The sequence below is a fragment of the Anolis sagrei genome, chromosome 3 (genome assembly GCF_037176765.1).
Source record: "Anolis sagrei isolate rAnoSag1 chromosome 3, rAnoSag1.mat, whole genome shotgun sequence".
Taxonomy (NCBI): Eukaryota; Metazoa; Chordata; class Lepidosauria; order Squamata; family Dactyloidae; genus Anolis; species Anolis sagrei.
The window spans coordinates 262,953,880-262,967,484 of NC_090023.1; the positions used below are offsets into that span (position 1 = coordinate 262,953,880).

A 13,605-nucleotide genomic window follows, 5' to 3' on the forward strand; every position below is an offset into this window, starting at 1 on the left:
AAGCCGCGCTGAGTGCCCTCCGGGGTGAGAAGGGCGGGGTAGAAGTAACCAAAATAAAAATAAAATGGGAAGAACAAGGTTCACTTCATTTCTCTCTCCTCTCTTTGCCACGAAAACAATAACATAAACAGAGACGTGTGATGCCAAGCCATTGACCCAAATGTGCAAGCCAAGCCATGTGCTACCAAGGTAAACAAAGAACAACAACACAATGTGTTGTCAAAGGCATTTATCTATTTATGTATTTATTTATTTATTTACTATATTTGTATACCACCCTTCTCAGCCCTTAGGCGACTCAGGGCGGTTTGCAATGGCAACTATTCGATGCCCAAAAACACTATAAAACATTTACAAACATTAACACATAATATAAAAACATAACAAGAATATGTATTGTTGGCTTTCATGGCCAGAATCACTGCTAGCTCCAGCAGACAAGAGTCCTTTGTCTCACCCTGGGCATTCCACAGATATATAAACCCTTTTTCCTAGTTCCAACAGACCTCACTACCTCTGAGGATGCTTGCCATAGATGCAGGCGAAACGTCAGGAGAGAATGCCTCTAGACCATGGCCATATAGCCCGAAAAAAACCTACAACAACCCATAACAAGAATACAGAATACAGTGATTCATGGCAGAAATCACTAGGTTGCTATGAGTTTTCTGGCCTGTATGGCCATGTTCCATAGGCATTCTCTCCTGACATTTTGCCCACATCTATGGGAGCATCCTCAGAGGTTGTGAAATCTGTTGGAAAATAAGCAAGTGAGTTTTATACATCTGTGGGATCTCCAAGATGGGAGAAAGAACTCTTGTCTGTTTGAGGCAAGTGTGATTGTTGCAACTGACCACCTTGATTGGCATTTTCTGGCCTGTATGGCCATGTTCCAGAAGCATTCTCTTCTGGCATTTTGCCCACATCAATGGCAGGCATCCTCAGAGGTTGTGAAATCTGTTGGAAAGTAAGCAAGTGAGTTTTATACATCTGTGGCATGCCCAAGATAGAAAAAGAATTCGTCTGTTTGAGGCAAGTGTGATTGTTGCAACTGACCACCTTGATTAGCATTGAATAGCCTTTCAGCTTCAAAGCCAGGCTCCTTCTTGCCTGGGGAATCCTTTGTTGGGAGGTGTTAACTGGAATTGTTTCCTGTCTTAAATTCCTCTGTTTTTTAAGTGTTCCTTTATTTACTGTCCTGATTCTAGAGTTTTCAAATACAGGTAGCCAGATTGTGTTCATATTCATGGTTTCCTCCTTTTTGTTGAAACTCTGGATTTCAATGGCTTCTCTGTGACCATCGTGTCAAGACTACACAAGAGAAACCATTGAAATCCACAAGATATGGACAATTTCAACGAAAAGGTGGAAACCATGACAATGAATGCTATCTGGCAATGGGTGGTTCTGCATGGGAAGTTTGGCCCAATTCTACTGTTGATAGGGCTGAGGTGCTGTGATTTATATAGGTGAACTATAAATCCCAGCAACTACAACTCCCAAATGTCAAGGTCTAATTTCCCCCAAATCCACCAGTGTTCATATTTGGGCATATTCAGTATTCGTGCCAAGTTTGGTCCAGATCTATCATTGTTTTGAGTCCACAGTGTTCTCTGGATGTAGGTGAACTACAACCCCAAAACTCAAGGTCAATGCCCACCAAACCCTTCCAGTAATTGGAGTTCTTAATGCCAAGTTGGTTTAATTCTATCATTAGTGGAGTTCAGAATGCTCTTTGATTTTAGGTGAACTATAAATTCCAGCAGTTACAACTCCCTAATGACAAAAACTCCCCCCCCCCCCAAACCCACCAGTATGCCAATTTGGGTGTTGTTGTTGTTGTTGTTCATTTGTTCAGTCGTCTCCGACTCTTTGGAACTCTTTGGGACCAGCCCATGCCAGAGCTCCCTGTCGGCCGTCACCACCCCCAGCACCTTCAAGGTCAGTCCAGTCACTTCAAGGATGCCATCCATCCATCTTGCCCTTAGTCGGCCCCTCTTCCTTTTGCCTTCCACTTTCCCCAGCATTTGGGTGTATTGATTATTTGTGCCAAGTTTGGTCCAGATCCATTATTGTTTGAGTCCACTGTGCTCTCCGGATGTAGGTGAACTACAACTCCCAAATTCAAGGTCAATGTCCACCAAATCCTTCCAGTATTTTCTGTTGGACATGGGTGTTCTGTGTGCCAAGCTTGGTTCAGTTCCATCGTTGGTGGAGTTCAGAATGCTCTTTGATTGTAGGTGAACTATAAATCCCAGCAACTATAAATCCCAAATGACAATTTTTTCTGTTGGACATGGGTGTTCTGTGTGCCAAGCTTGGTTCAGTTCCATCGTTGGTGGAGTTCAGAATGCTCTTTGATTGTAGGTGAACTATAAATCCCAGCAACTATAAATCCCAAATGACAAATTTTTCTGTTGGACATGGGTGCTCTGTGTGCCAAGCTTGGTTCAGTTCCATCGTTGGTGGAGTTCAGAATGCTCTTTGATTGTAGGTGAACTATAAATCCCAGCAACTATAAATCCCAAATGACAAATTTTTCTGTTGGACATGGGTGCTCTGTGTGCCAAGCTTGGTTCAGTTCCATCGTTGGTGGAGTTCAGAATGCTCTTTGATTGTAGGTGAACTATAAATCCCAGCAACTATAAATCCCAAATGACAAATTTTTCTGTTGGACATGGGTGCTCTGTGTGCCAAGCTTGGTTCAGTTCCATCGTTGGTGGAGTTCAGAATGCTCTTTGATTGTAGGTGAACTATAAATCCCAGCAACTATAAATCCCAAATGACAAATTTTTCTGTTGGACATGGGTGTTCTGTGTGCCAAGCTTGGTTCAGTTCCATCGTTGGTGGAGTTCAGAATGCTCTTTGATTGTAGGTGAACTATAAATCCCAGCAACTATAAATCCCAAATGACAAATTTTTCTGTTGGACATGGGTGCTCTGTGTGCCAAGCTTGGTTCAGTTCCATCGTTGGTGGAGTTCAGAATGCTCTTTGATTGTAGGTGAACTATAAATTCCAGCAGCTACAACTCCCAAATGACAAAAGCTGCCCCCCCCCAACCCTACCAGTATTCAAATTTGGGTATAAAGGGTATTTGTGCCAAATTTGGTCCAGTGAATGAAAATACATCCTGCATATCTGATATTTACATCACAATTCATAATAGTAGCAAAATTACAGTTATGAAGTTGCATCGAACATAATGTTATGGTTGGGGGTCACCACAACATAAGGTCGTGGCATTAGGAAGGTTGAGAACTACTGCTCCATTGTGTCCTAGTCTCCAAAGCAACAGGAAGAAGCATGCCTCCTCTTCTCAATGGACCGTTGTTTCAAATATTTCAACATAGTTCAGGATTTGAGATACACAAATAGCTTTTGCACATACTACTGATATCTAGTAGACGATGCAGCCGTTTGCACTAGCACGGGATGGACTAGATGGCCTTGAGGACCCCTCCAAATGCATGAATTTTTGATTCAATTATTATTCTCTTCGCCCTGTATGTGTTCCAAACAGACAATTTCGCAAATATAAAATGCTGCACTTTTCTTTTTTTGGGAGGGAGGGAGAGGATAGCAAAGAGAATATGGATTTTCCATAAAACCATCTGAAAGAGTACAAAGGCTTCCTTACCAGATTTAGAGAATTCTGGGCAGGATCGTTTGGTACGACATAAATTTGTAATAATATTTTTTTTAAAGACGCCCAGTTTGTAGATAAATATTAAAACAGGTATATTTTTATGCCCGAGGCAGCCAGCCAAAGCCAACTTGAATATTTAAGGGCTTGCGCAATTAACAATCTGCATAACATTTTCGTGGCAGATGCCGAATTAAGAGTTGGCAGAAGAAGTTACTCTTACTCCACAGTATAAACCATTAGCGTAAAAAGCCTGAGTCAGCCTTGGAAAAAAGCCTGGCAAATGGCTTCAAATAACAAAGGCCAATAGAGGATATGTGTATATGGGGGCAGGAGGAGTTAAGGATCTTTGTTGTTGTTGTTGTTTTACTATTCCCACCATTGCCTTGTTTGCATGCTGCAAGTCACATCTGGAGTGAGAGAATCAGCCGTCTATGAAGACGTTGCCCAGGGGACTCACTCCTGGATGTCTTGCAATCCTTGAACAGAAGCTCTCCGGAGCTCTAGACGCTCTTACTGCCTATTACAGGGAAAACCAGCTGATCCCTAATCCATCTAAAACACAGACATGTGCTTTTCTGCTACAAAACAGGAGCTTTTTTGTTGAGTTCCAGGGCCAGAGAAGCAGATGGCCGAAACAGAAGAACGGCTTGCCACAGGTGAGCGTGCTTGCTCCATCAATGTTCAACATTTACACAAATGACCAGCCAGTGCCAGAAGGAACAGAGAGTTTCATCTATGCTGATGATCATGCCATTACCGCTCAAGCAGGGAGCTTTGAGATGGTTGAACAAAAGCTCTCCGAAGCTCTAGGTGCCCTTACCGCCTACTATATGGAAAACCAGCTGATCCCTAATCTATCTAAAACACAGACATGTGCTTTTCACCTAAAGAACAGACAAGCCTCCCGAGCTCTGAGGATTACCTAGGAAGGAATCCCAGTGGAGCATTGCAGCGCACCCAAATACCTGGGAGTCACTCTGGACCATGCTCTGACCTACAAGAAGCACTGCCTGAATATCAAGCAAAAAAGTGGGTGCTAGAAACAATATCATACAAAAGCTGACTGGCACAACCTGGGGATCACAACCAGACATAGTGAAGGCATCTGCCCTTGCGCTATGCTACTCTGCTGCTGAGTACGCATGCCCAGTGTGGAACACATCTCACCATGCTAAAACAGTAGATGTGGCTCTTAATGAGACATGCTGCATTATCACGGGGTGTCTGCGCCCTACACCACTAGAGAAATGACACTGTTTAGCCCGTATTGCACCACCTGGCATCCGCCAGGAAGTAGCAGCCAATAGTGAAAAGACCAAGGCAGTGACATCTCCAGCTCATCCCCTGTTTGGGTATCAGCCAGCACATCAATGACTTAAATCAAGAAATAGTTTTCTAAGATCTACAGAGACACTTGCTGGAACACCTCAGCAAGCGAGAGTCCAAAAGTGGCAGGCTCAAACCTAGCCCCTCAATCAATGGCTGATATCAAATAAGAGACTCCTTCCGGGGCACACAGAAAACAGGGCGACTTGGAAGGTGCTGAACAGACGGCCCTTTGGAACTCAACAAAAAAGCTCCTGTTTTGTAGCAGGTTTTCTATGAGGCGGGTGAGGAGTTTGGTCTTGATCAGTCATTGTTTCAGGGTCGCAGTGGTTTCAGTAAGTGAGTGAAGGTACTGCAAGTACCATCACCATGATCCACTCTCCTTCAAACTGAAACAGGATGTAGATAGGGTCATGGGGGTTCTGTGTGCCAAGTTTGGTCTTGATTGGTCATTGGATATAGATAGATTTACAACATTGATATGCCACCCTTCTCACCCCAAAGGGGACTCAGAGCGGCTTACAATATATACATGCATTATATTATATTATTAGCATAGTACAATATCAGTATTATATATGACTATATTGTACTATACCATTCTATTGTAATATTATTAGTAATATTACATATAATCTAAAATAATGTATTGTCGAAGGCTTTCATGGCTGGAATCACTAAGTTCTTGTAGGTTTTTTCGGGCTATAGGGCCATGTTCTAGAGGCATTTCTCCTGACGTTTCGCCTGCATCTATGGCAAGCATCCTCAGAGGCAGTGAGTATTATATTAACTTTTAAGCAATTGAGATGAGGTTTGCAAGAGTCCAGAAAAGCGCCTCCATATCACTGAAGTATCAGCACAAAGGGAGCCTGACACAAACGGAGACACTGAAAAATGAAGTTTCTAGACCTCTTGCATCTATTATCAGCCTGGCAGAGGAAGTGACACCTAACATCCCCGCTCCCAGAAATTCTTGCAATAAATGACACAACTAACAGACAAGAGAAAAACACCTCTGCTGCACCTTCATAACAAATAGTCCCTGACATGAGCCCATTAACGCCTGGAATTCTGGAGGAAGGCAAGCACAACCGAAAGGTTTGCAAATCCCACATTGCCCTCCAATGGTGGCCAGGAGCAAGAGCACACGGTTTGTTTACACAAGGTCATCTCTGCCATAGAAAGGCAAAAGGGCTTCATTATGATCCATTAGACCCTATATTGCTTACTCCTTGTGCAGGGAACAAAACCAACCTCTGTACATGGCATTCATTGACCTGGCAAAGGCATTTGACACAGTGAATTGCAACGCTCTCTGGACCATCCTCCAAAAAATCGGGTGCCCAAGCAAATTTGTGAACATCCTGCGGCTCCTCCATGATGACATGATGGCAACAGTCTTGGATAGCAGTGGCTCCCAAAGTGACCCATTTAAGGTGGAATCAGGTGTCAAACAGGGATGTGTTATTGCCCCCAACTTTATTCTCCATCTTCATCACGATGATACTTCACCTTGTTGATGGGAAGCTTCCCACCGGAGTGGAAATCATCTATCGGACAGATGGCAAGCTATTTAGCCAAAACCAAGGTTACAATAACAGCTGTTATAGAACTCCAGTATGCTGATGACAATGTCGTCTGTGCGCATTCAGAAGAGCTACAAGCCACTCTAAACACCTTCGCAGAAGCATACGAGAAGCTTGGCCTGTCATTGAACATTGAAAAAACCAAGGTGCTGTTCCAGCAGACACCAGCCAACCCCTCTCCAATGCCAGAAATACAGCTTAATGGTGTAACATTAGAAAATGTTGACCATTTCCGCTCCCTTGGCAGCCAACTCTCCACCAAAGTCAACATCGACACTGAAATACAACACCACCTGAGCTCTTCCGAGTGCAGCATTTTTCCAAATGAAGCAGAGAGTGTTTGAGGACCGGGACAACCATAGGGAAACCAAGGGGCTTGTTTATAAAACTATTGTCCTCCCAACCCTGCTATATGCCTGTGAGACGTGGACTGTCTACAGACATCACATGAAACTCCTGGAACGATTCCATCAGTGCTGCCTTCGGAAAATCCTGCAAATATCTTGGGAAGACAAGCAGACGAACGCCAGCGTGCTGGAAGAAGCAAAGACCACCAGCATTGAAGCAATGGTCCTCTGCCATCAACTCCGCTGGGCTGGCCACGTTGTCTGGATGCCTGACCACCTTCTCCCAAAGCAGCTGCTCTACTCCGAATTCAAGAACAAAAACCGGAATGTTGGTGGACAGGAAAAGAGATTGAAAAATGGGCTCAAAGCCAACCTTAAAAACTCTGGCATAGACACTGAGAACTGGGAAGCCCTGGCCTGTGAGCGCTCCAGCTGGAGGTCAGCTGTGACCAGCAGTGCTGCAGAATTTGAAGAGGCATGAATGGAGGACGAAAGAGAGAAACGTGCCAAGAGGAAGGCGCATCAAGCCAACCACGACCAAGACCGCCTTCCACCTGGAAACCAATGCCCTCACTGTGGGAGAAGATGCAGATCAAGAATAGGGCTCCACAGTCATCTATGGACCCACCCTGGAAGATTATCCTACTCGGACAATAAGGGATCGCCTAAGTGAAGTGGACTCCTGAAATACAATCCTAGACCTGTAAGAGACCCACAAAGGCCATCCAGTCCAACCCCCTGCCATGAAAGAAGGCACAATCAAAGCACTCTGCAGAAAAGCCTCCAGAGAAGGAGACTCCACCACACTCCCAGGCAGCCTATGCCACTCTCCAACAGCTCATACTTTCAGAAAGTTCTTCCTAATCTTTCCAGTTGAATTGCTTTCCCTGCCATTTGAAACCATCACTCCCTTGTCTCTAGAGCAACAGAAAGTCTGTTTTCTCCTCCTCAATGGGACACCCTCTCAAATTTTGAAACATGGTTCTCATGTTCCCTCTCTAGCTTCTCTTCTCCCAGCTAAACATCTCACAGGAGGAAGGAAAAAGACAAGGAAGGGAGGAAGAAAAGAGTGGAAGGGAATGGAGGGAGGGATGGAGGAAAGAGAAAAGGAAGGAAGGAAGGAAGGAAGGAAGGAGAGATGGAGGGAAGGGTAGAAGGGAGGGAGAAAGAGGGAGGTAAGGAAGGAATGGGGGGAGGGAAGGAGGGAAGAGAGAGAAGGAAGGAAGGATAGGAAGGTCTGAAAATAGAGGAGGTCCTGAAAAAAGAGTCCAAGGGGCCACATCTGGCCCCCAGGCCTGGGTTTGCCCATACCTGGGCTAGGATGACACTATGTAACAAAATCAGAAATTTTTTTTCTGTTCCTGGTTTGAAAGTGTTATTTCCTGTTTAATTGTGTGGTACTTGCTTTCAAAGTGGTTGTTCTTCTCCAAAAACTTTGTTTTTGTGGCTGCCACAAACTAAATTGAATTGGGTTGTTGTGGGTTTTTTTGGGCTATATGGCCATGTTCTAGAGGCATTCTCTCCTGACGTTTCGCCTGCATCTATGGCAAGCATCCTCAGAGGTAGTGAGGTCTGTTGGAACTAGGAAAATGGGTTTATATATCTGTGGAATGACCAGGGTGAGACAAAGGACTCTTGTCTGCTGGAGCTAGGTGTGAATGTTTCAAATGACCACCTTGATTAGCATATAATGGCCTGACAGTGCCTAGAGCAAACTTTTGTTTGCACCGGGATTGTGGCGCAGCTGGCTGAGTGTCAGCTGCATTAAGATCACTCTGACCAAAAGTTCATGAGTTCGAAGCCAGCCTGGGTTGGAGTGGGCTTCCAACCATTGTGTAGCCTGTTGTCGACCTTTGCAACCCGAAAGACAGAGGTTTCTTCAGTGTATGTTGGAAAGAGGCAAGTAAGGTGTGTGCGTGTGTATGTATATATACATATATATATATATATATACATATGTATGTGTGTGTGTAAGTATGTGTGTGTGTCTGTATATACACACACACATCCTTCAATCTATCAATCAATCTGTGGAATGTCCAGGGTGGGAGAAAGAACTCTTGTCTGTTTGAAGCAAGTATGAATCTTGCAATTAGCAAGCTTGAACAGCATTTAACAGCCTTGCAGCTGCAATGCCTGGCTGTTGCTGCCAATGCTTTGTTTGGGAGGTGTTAACTGGCACTTGATTGTTTGCTGTCTGGAGTTGTCCTGTTTCTGAGTGTTCCTTATTTTCATGATTTCCTCCTTTCTGTTGAAATTGTTTACATCAGGCATGGGGCCAACTTGGGCCCTCCAGGTGTTTTGGACTCCAACTCCCACAATTCCTAACAGCCTACGGCTGTGGGAGTTGGAGTCCAAAACACCTGGAGGGCCCCAGTTGGCCCCATGCCTGATGTAGTTCCCAAGTGGTGCCAACCCGCATCAATCCTGCAGTGTAGACAGACCCCCTTCCTGAGAAGCCCACTCACCCAGCACCAGGATGCAGTCTCCCGGCTTGACCTCGGCCTCCAGCAGCCCTCGGAAGCGCTCCAAGCCCCCGAACCACTCTCCCGGCACCGCCGCCCCTTCCAGCCGGTAGCGAGCCTCCCAGAAGTCCCTCTCCCGGTAGCCTGCATTGCACTCCGGCAGCTGCCTCGCCATGCGGCCAGACCAAAACCACGTGGAGCTTCCGGGGGCCCATTTCCTGGTTTAGACGCGCGCCCGCAGAAAGGCGCCGACCGGAAACGTAGCCTGATTCTTCTCTCTGTCTGTCTCCACTGACTTAAGGAATGGATGGGTGTAAAACACACTGTGTAACAAAGTTTGTAACTCTATGCAACAAAGTTTGTAAACACTGTGCAACAAAGTTTGTAACATTATGCAACAATGTTTGTAAACTCTGTGCAACAAAGTTTGTAACACTATGCAGCAAAGTTTGTAAAACTTCAACAGTTTGTAAACACTGCAGCAAAGTTTGTAAACACTATGCAACAAAGTTTGTAAACTGTGCAGCAAAGTTTGTAACACTATGCAGCAAAGTTTGTAAAACTTCAACAGTTTGTAAACACTGTAGCAAAGTTTGTAAACACTATGCAACAAAGTTTGTAACACTATGCAACAAAATTTGTAAACTGTGCAGCAAAATTTGTAAACACTGTGCAACAAAGTTTGTAAATCCTCAACAGTTTGTAAACACTGCAGCAAAGTTTGTAAACACTGTGCAGCAAAGTTTGTAACACTATGCAGCAAAGTTTGTAAAACTTCAACAGTTTGTAAACACTGTAGCAAAGTTTGTAAACACTGTGCAACTAAGTTTGTAAACACTGTGCAGCAAAGTTTGTAACACTATGCAGCAAAGTTTGTAAAACTTCAACAGTTTGTAAACACTGTAGCAAAGTTTGTAAACACTATGCAACAAAGTTTGTAAACACTGTGCAGCAAAGTTTGTAAAACTTCAACAGTTTGTAAACACTGTAGCAAAGTTTGTAAACACTATGCAACAAAGTTTGTAAACACTATGCAGCAAAGTTTGTAAAACTTCAACAGTTTGTAAACACTGTAGCAAAGTTTGTAAACACTGTGCAACTAAGTTTGTAAACACTGTGCAGCAAAGTTTGTAACACTATGCAGCAAAGTTTGTAAAACTTCAACAGTTTGTAAACACTGTAGCAAAGTTTGTAAACACTATGCAACAAAGTTTGTAAACACTGTGCAGCAAAGTTTGTAACACTATGCAGCAAAGTTTGTAAAACTTCAACAGTTTGTAAACACTGTAGCAAAGTTTGTAAACACTGTGCAACAAAGTTTGTAACACTATGCAGCAAAGTTTGTAAAACTTCAACAGTTTGTAAACACTGTAGCAAAGTTTGTAAACACTATGCAACAAAGTTTGTAAACACTGTGCAACAAAGTTTGTAACACTATGCAGCAAAGTTTGTAAAACTTCAACAGTTTGTAAACACTGTAGCAAAGTTTGTAAACACTATGCAACAAAGTTTGTAAACACTGTGCAACAAAGTTTGTAACACTATGCAGCAAAGTTTGTAAAACTTCAACAGTTTGTAAACACTGTAGCAAAGTTTGTAAACACTATGCAACAAAGTTTGTAAACACTGTGCAACAAAGTTTGTAACACTATGCAGCAAAGTTTGTAAACTGTGCAACAAAGTATTGTCGAAGGCTTTCATGGCCGGGATCACTGGGTTGTTGTAGGTTTTTCCGGGCTATATGGCCATGTTCTGGAGGCAATTTTTCTCCTGACGTTTCGCCTGCATCTATGGAAAGCATCCTCAGAGGTAGTGAGGTCTGTTGGAACTAGGACAATGGGTTTATATATCTGTGGAATGGCTGGGGTGGGGCAAAGAGCTCTTCTCTGCTGGAGCTAGGTGTGAATGTTTCAACTGACCACCTTCATTAGCATTTGAAGGCCTGGCTGAGCCTGGGAAAATCTTTTGTTGAGAGGTGTTAAGATGTGCCTGGTTGTTTCCTCTCTGCTGTTTTGCTGTTGTAATTTTAGAGTTTTTTAATACTGGTAGCCAGATTTTGTTCATTTTCATGGTCTCTTCCTTTCTGTTGAAATTGTCCACATGCTTGTGGATTTCAATGGCTTCTCCGTGTAACCTGACATGGTGGTTGTGAGAGTGGTCCAGCATTTCTGTGTTCTCAAATAATATGTTGTGTCCAGGCTGGTTCATCAGGTGCTCCGCTATGCCTGACTTCTCTGGTTGAGTTAGTCTGCAGTGCCTTTCATGTTCCTTGTTTCGTGTTTGGGCAATTCTGCTGCGTTTGGTGGTCCCTATGTAGACTTGTCCACAGCTGCATGGTACACGGTAGACTCCTGCAGAGGTGAGAGGATCCCTCTTGTCTTTTGCTGAACGTAGCATTTGTTGGATTTTCTTGGTGGGTCTGTAGATAGTTTGTATGTTGTGTTTCCTCATCAGCTTCCCTATGCGGTCAGTGGTTCCCTTGATGTATGGCAGGAACACTTTTCCTCTGGGTGGATCTTCATCTTTACTCTCGTGGCTTGTTCTTGATGTTTTATCATCCTTTTGGGAGGCTTCTCTCATGTCCCCGCATAAAGAGCTGGAGCTAATAGATGGAGCTCATCCGCCTCTCCCCGGATTCGAACCTGTGACCTGTCAGTCTTCAGTTCTGTCAGCACAGGGCTTTAACCCGCTGCGCCACTGGGGGCTCCTGTTCTGTTCTGTTTGTTCTGTTTGAAATGTAATACAATTGACTGGTTGCCCTGACACGACAAATAAATCGAATTGTGCCAATCTGTATTCTACCCTGAGTCTCTGTATGGCTGAGAAAAGCGGGCTATAAATATCGTAAATACAGTATATTCTGGCATATAAGACTACTTTTTAACTGAAGAAAATCTTCTCAAAAAGTCAGGGGTTGTCTTATACGCGGGTGTAGTCTTATGCATGGGAGTTGTCTTAACTCTATATTTTAACTGGAAAAGTTGGGGGTCGTCTTATACGCCCAGTCGTCTTATATGCCGGAATATACGGTAAATAAATAAATGTTTGATTGAGGTCCTGCGTTTTAGCCTGCCGCTTTTGGACTCTTGCTTGCTGAGCTGTTCCTGAGAGTGTCTCTGTAGATCTTAGAAAACTATTTCTTGATGTAAGTCCTCGGCCTGCTGGCTGATACTCAAAAAGGGGATGGGATGGAGATGTCACTGCCTTGGTCCTTTCACTGACATCTACGAACACACGTGTTCTCTTCGGTCATCTGGAGAGGCCCTGCTCGTGATCCCACTGGCGTCGCAAGCGTGCTTGGTGGGGACACGGGACAGGGCCTTTTCCGTGGTGGCCCCCCGACTCTGGAACACCCTCCCCAAAGACCTTAGACAGGCCCCTACATTGGCTGTCTTCAGAAAGAACTTGAAGACCTGGCTTTTCCGATGCGCCTTCCCAGATTAGGAAATCCCCACTACCAAGTCCCATAAGCACTTTACCAGAACCAATGATTGCTGCACATTGCACTTGCCCTAGAAGCCCCATATACACCTGTCACATCAGCACTTTTAATTCTTGTACCCATTACTCTGGCCCGGCCCAGTTTTATTGTGTTTAGTGTATTGTGCCTGTTGTTTATTTTGCTTTATTCTATTTTAATTGTTTGATTTGCTTAGATTGTATTGTTATGTTGTGTGTTGAGGTCTCGGCCTGTTGTAAGCCGCATCGAATCCTTCGGGAGATTCTAGCGGGGTACAAATAAAGTTTAATAATAATAATAATAATAATAATAATAAACAAACAAACAACCCAAAGGAGAACTTCCCCTATCCCAGTGTTTCTCAACCTGGGGGTCGGGACCCCTGGGTGGGTCATGAGGGGGTGTCAGAGGGGTCGCCAAAGACCACCAGGAAAACACAGTATTTTCTGTTGGTCATGAGGTTTCTCTGTGGGAAGTTTGGCCCAATTCTGTCATTGGTGGGGTTCAGAATGCTCTTTGATTGTAAGTGAACTATAAATCCCAGCAACTACAACTCCAAAATGTCAAGTCTATTTTCCCCAAACTCCACCAGTGGTCACATTTGGGCATATTGAGTATTCGTGCCAAGTTTGGTCCAGATCCATAATTGTTTGAGTCCACAGTGCTCTCTGGATGTATGTGAACTACAACTCCCAAACTCAAGGTCAAAGCCTTGTGCCCCGGGCGCGTGTTGCAGTGGGGAGCGCTGTTTTGGTGGCTCTGTCTGGCAGAGGT

The 13,605-nt window shown here is 44.2% G+C and overlaps 1 protein-coding gene across 1 annotated transcript in view; it reads right to left on the bottom strand.

The window, feature by feature from the left end:
* EEF1AKMT4 (EEF1A lysine methyltransferase 4) overlaps positions 1-9,606 on the bottom strand; it is a 54,520-nt gene extending 44,914 nt beyond the window's left edge. Inside the window, exon 1 of the mRNA XM_060766765.2 lies at positions 9,375-9,606. Coding sequence (XP_060622748.2) covers positions 9,375-9,546 — 172 coding nt within the window. The 5' untranslated portion in view covers positions 9,547-9,606. The remainder of the gene's footprint in view (positions 1-9,374) is intronic.
* Positions 9,607-13,605: the final 3,999 nt, after the last annotated feature.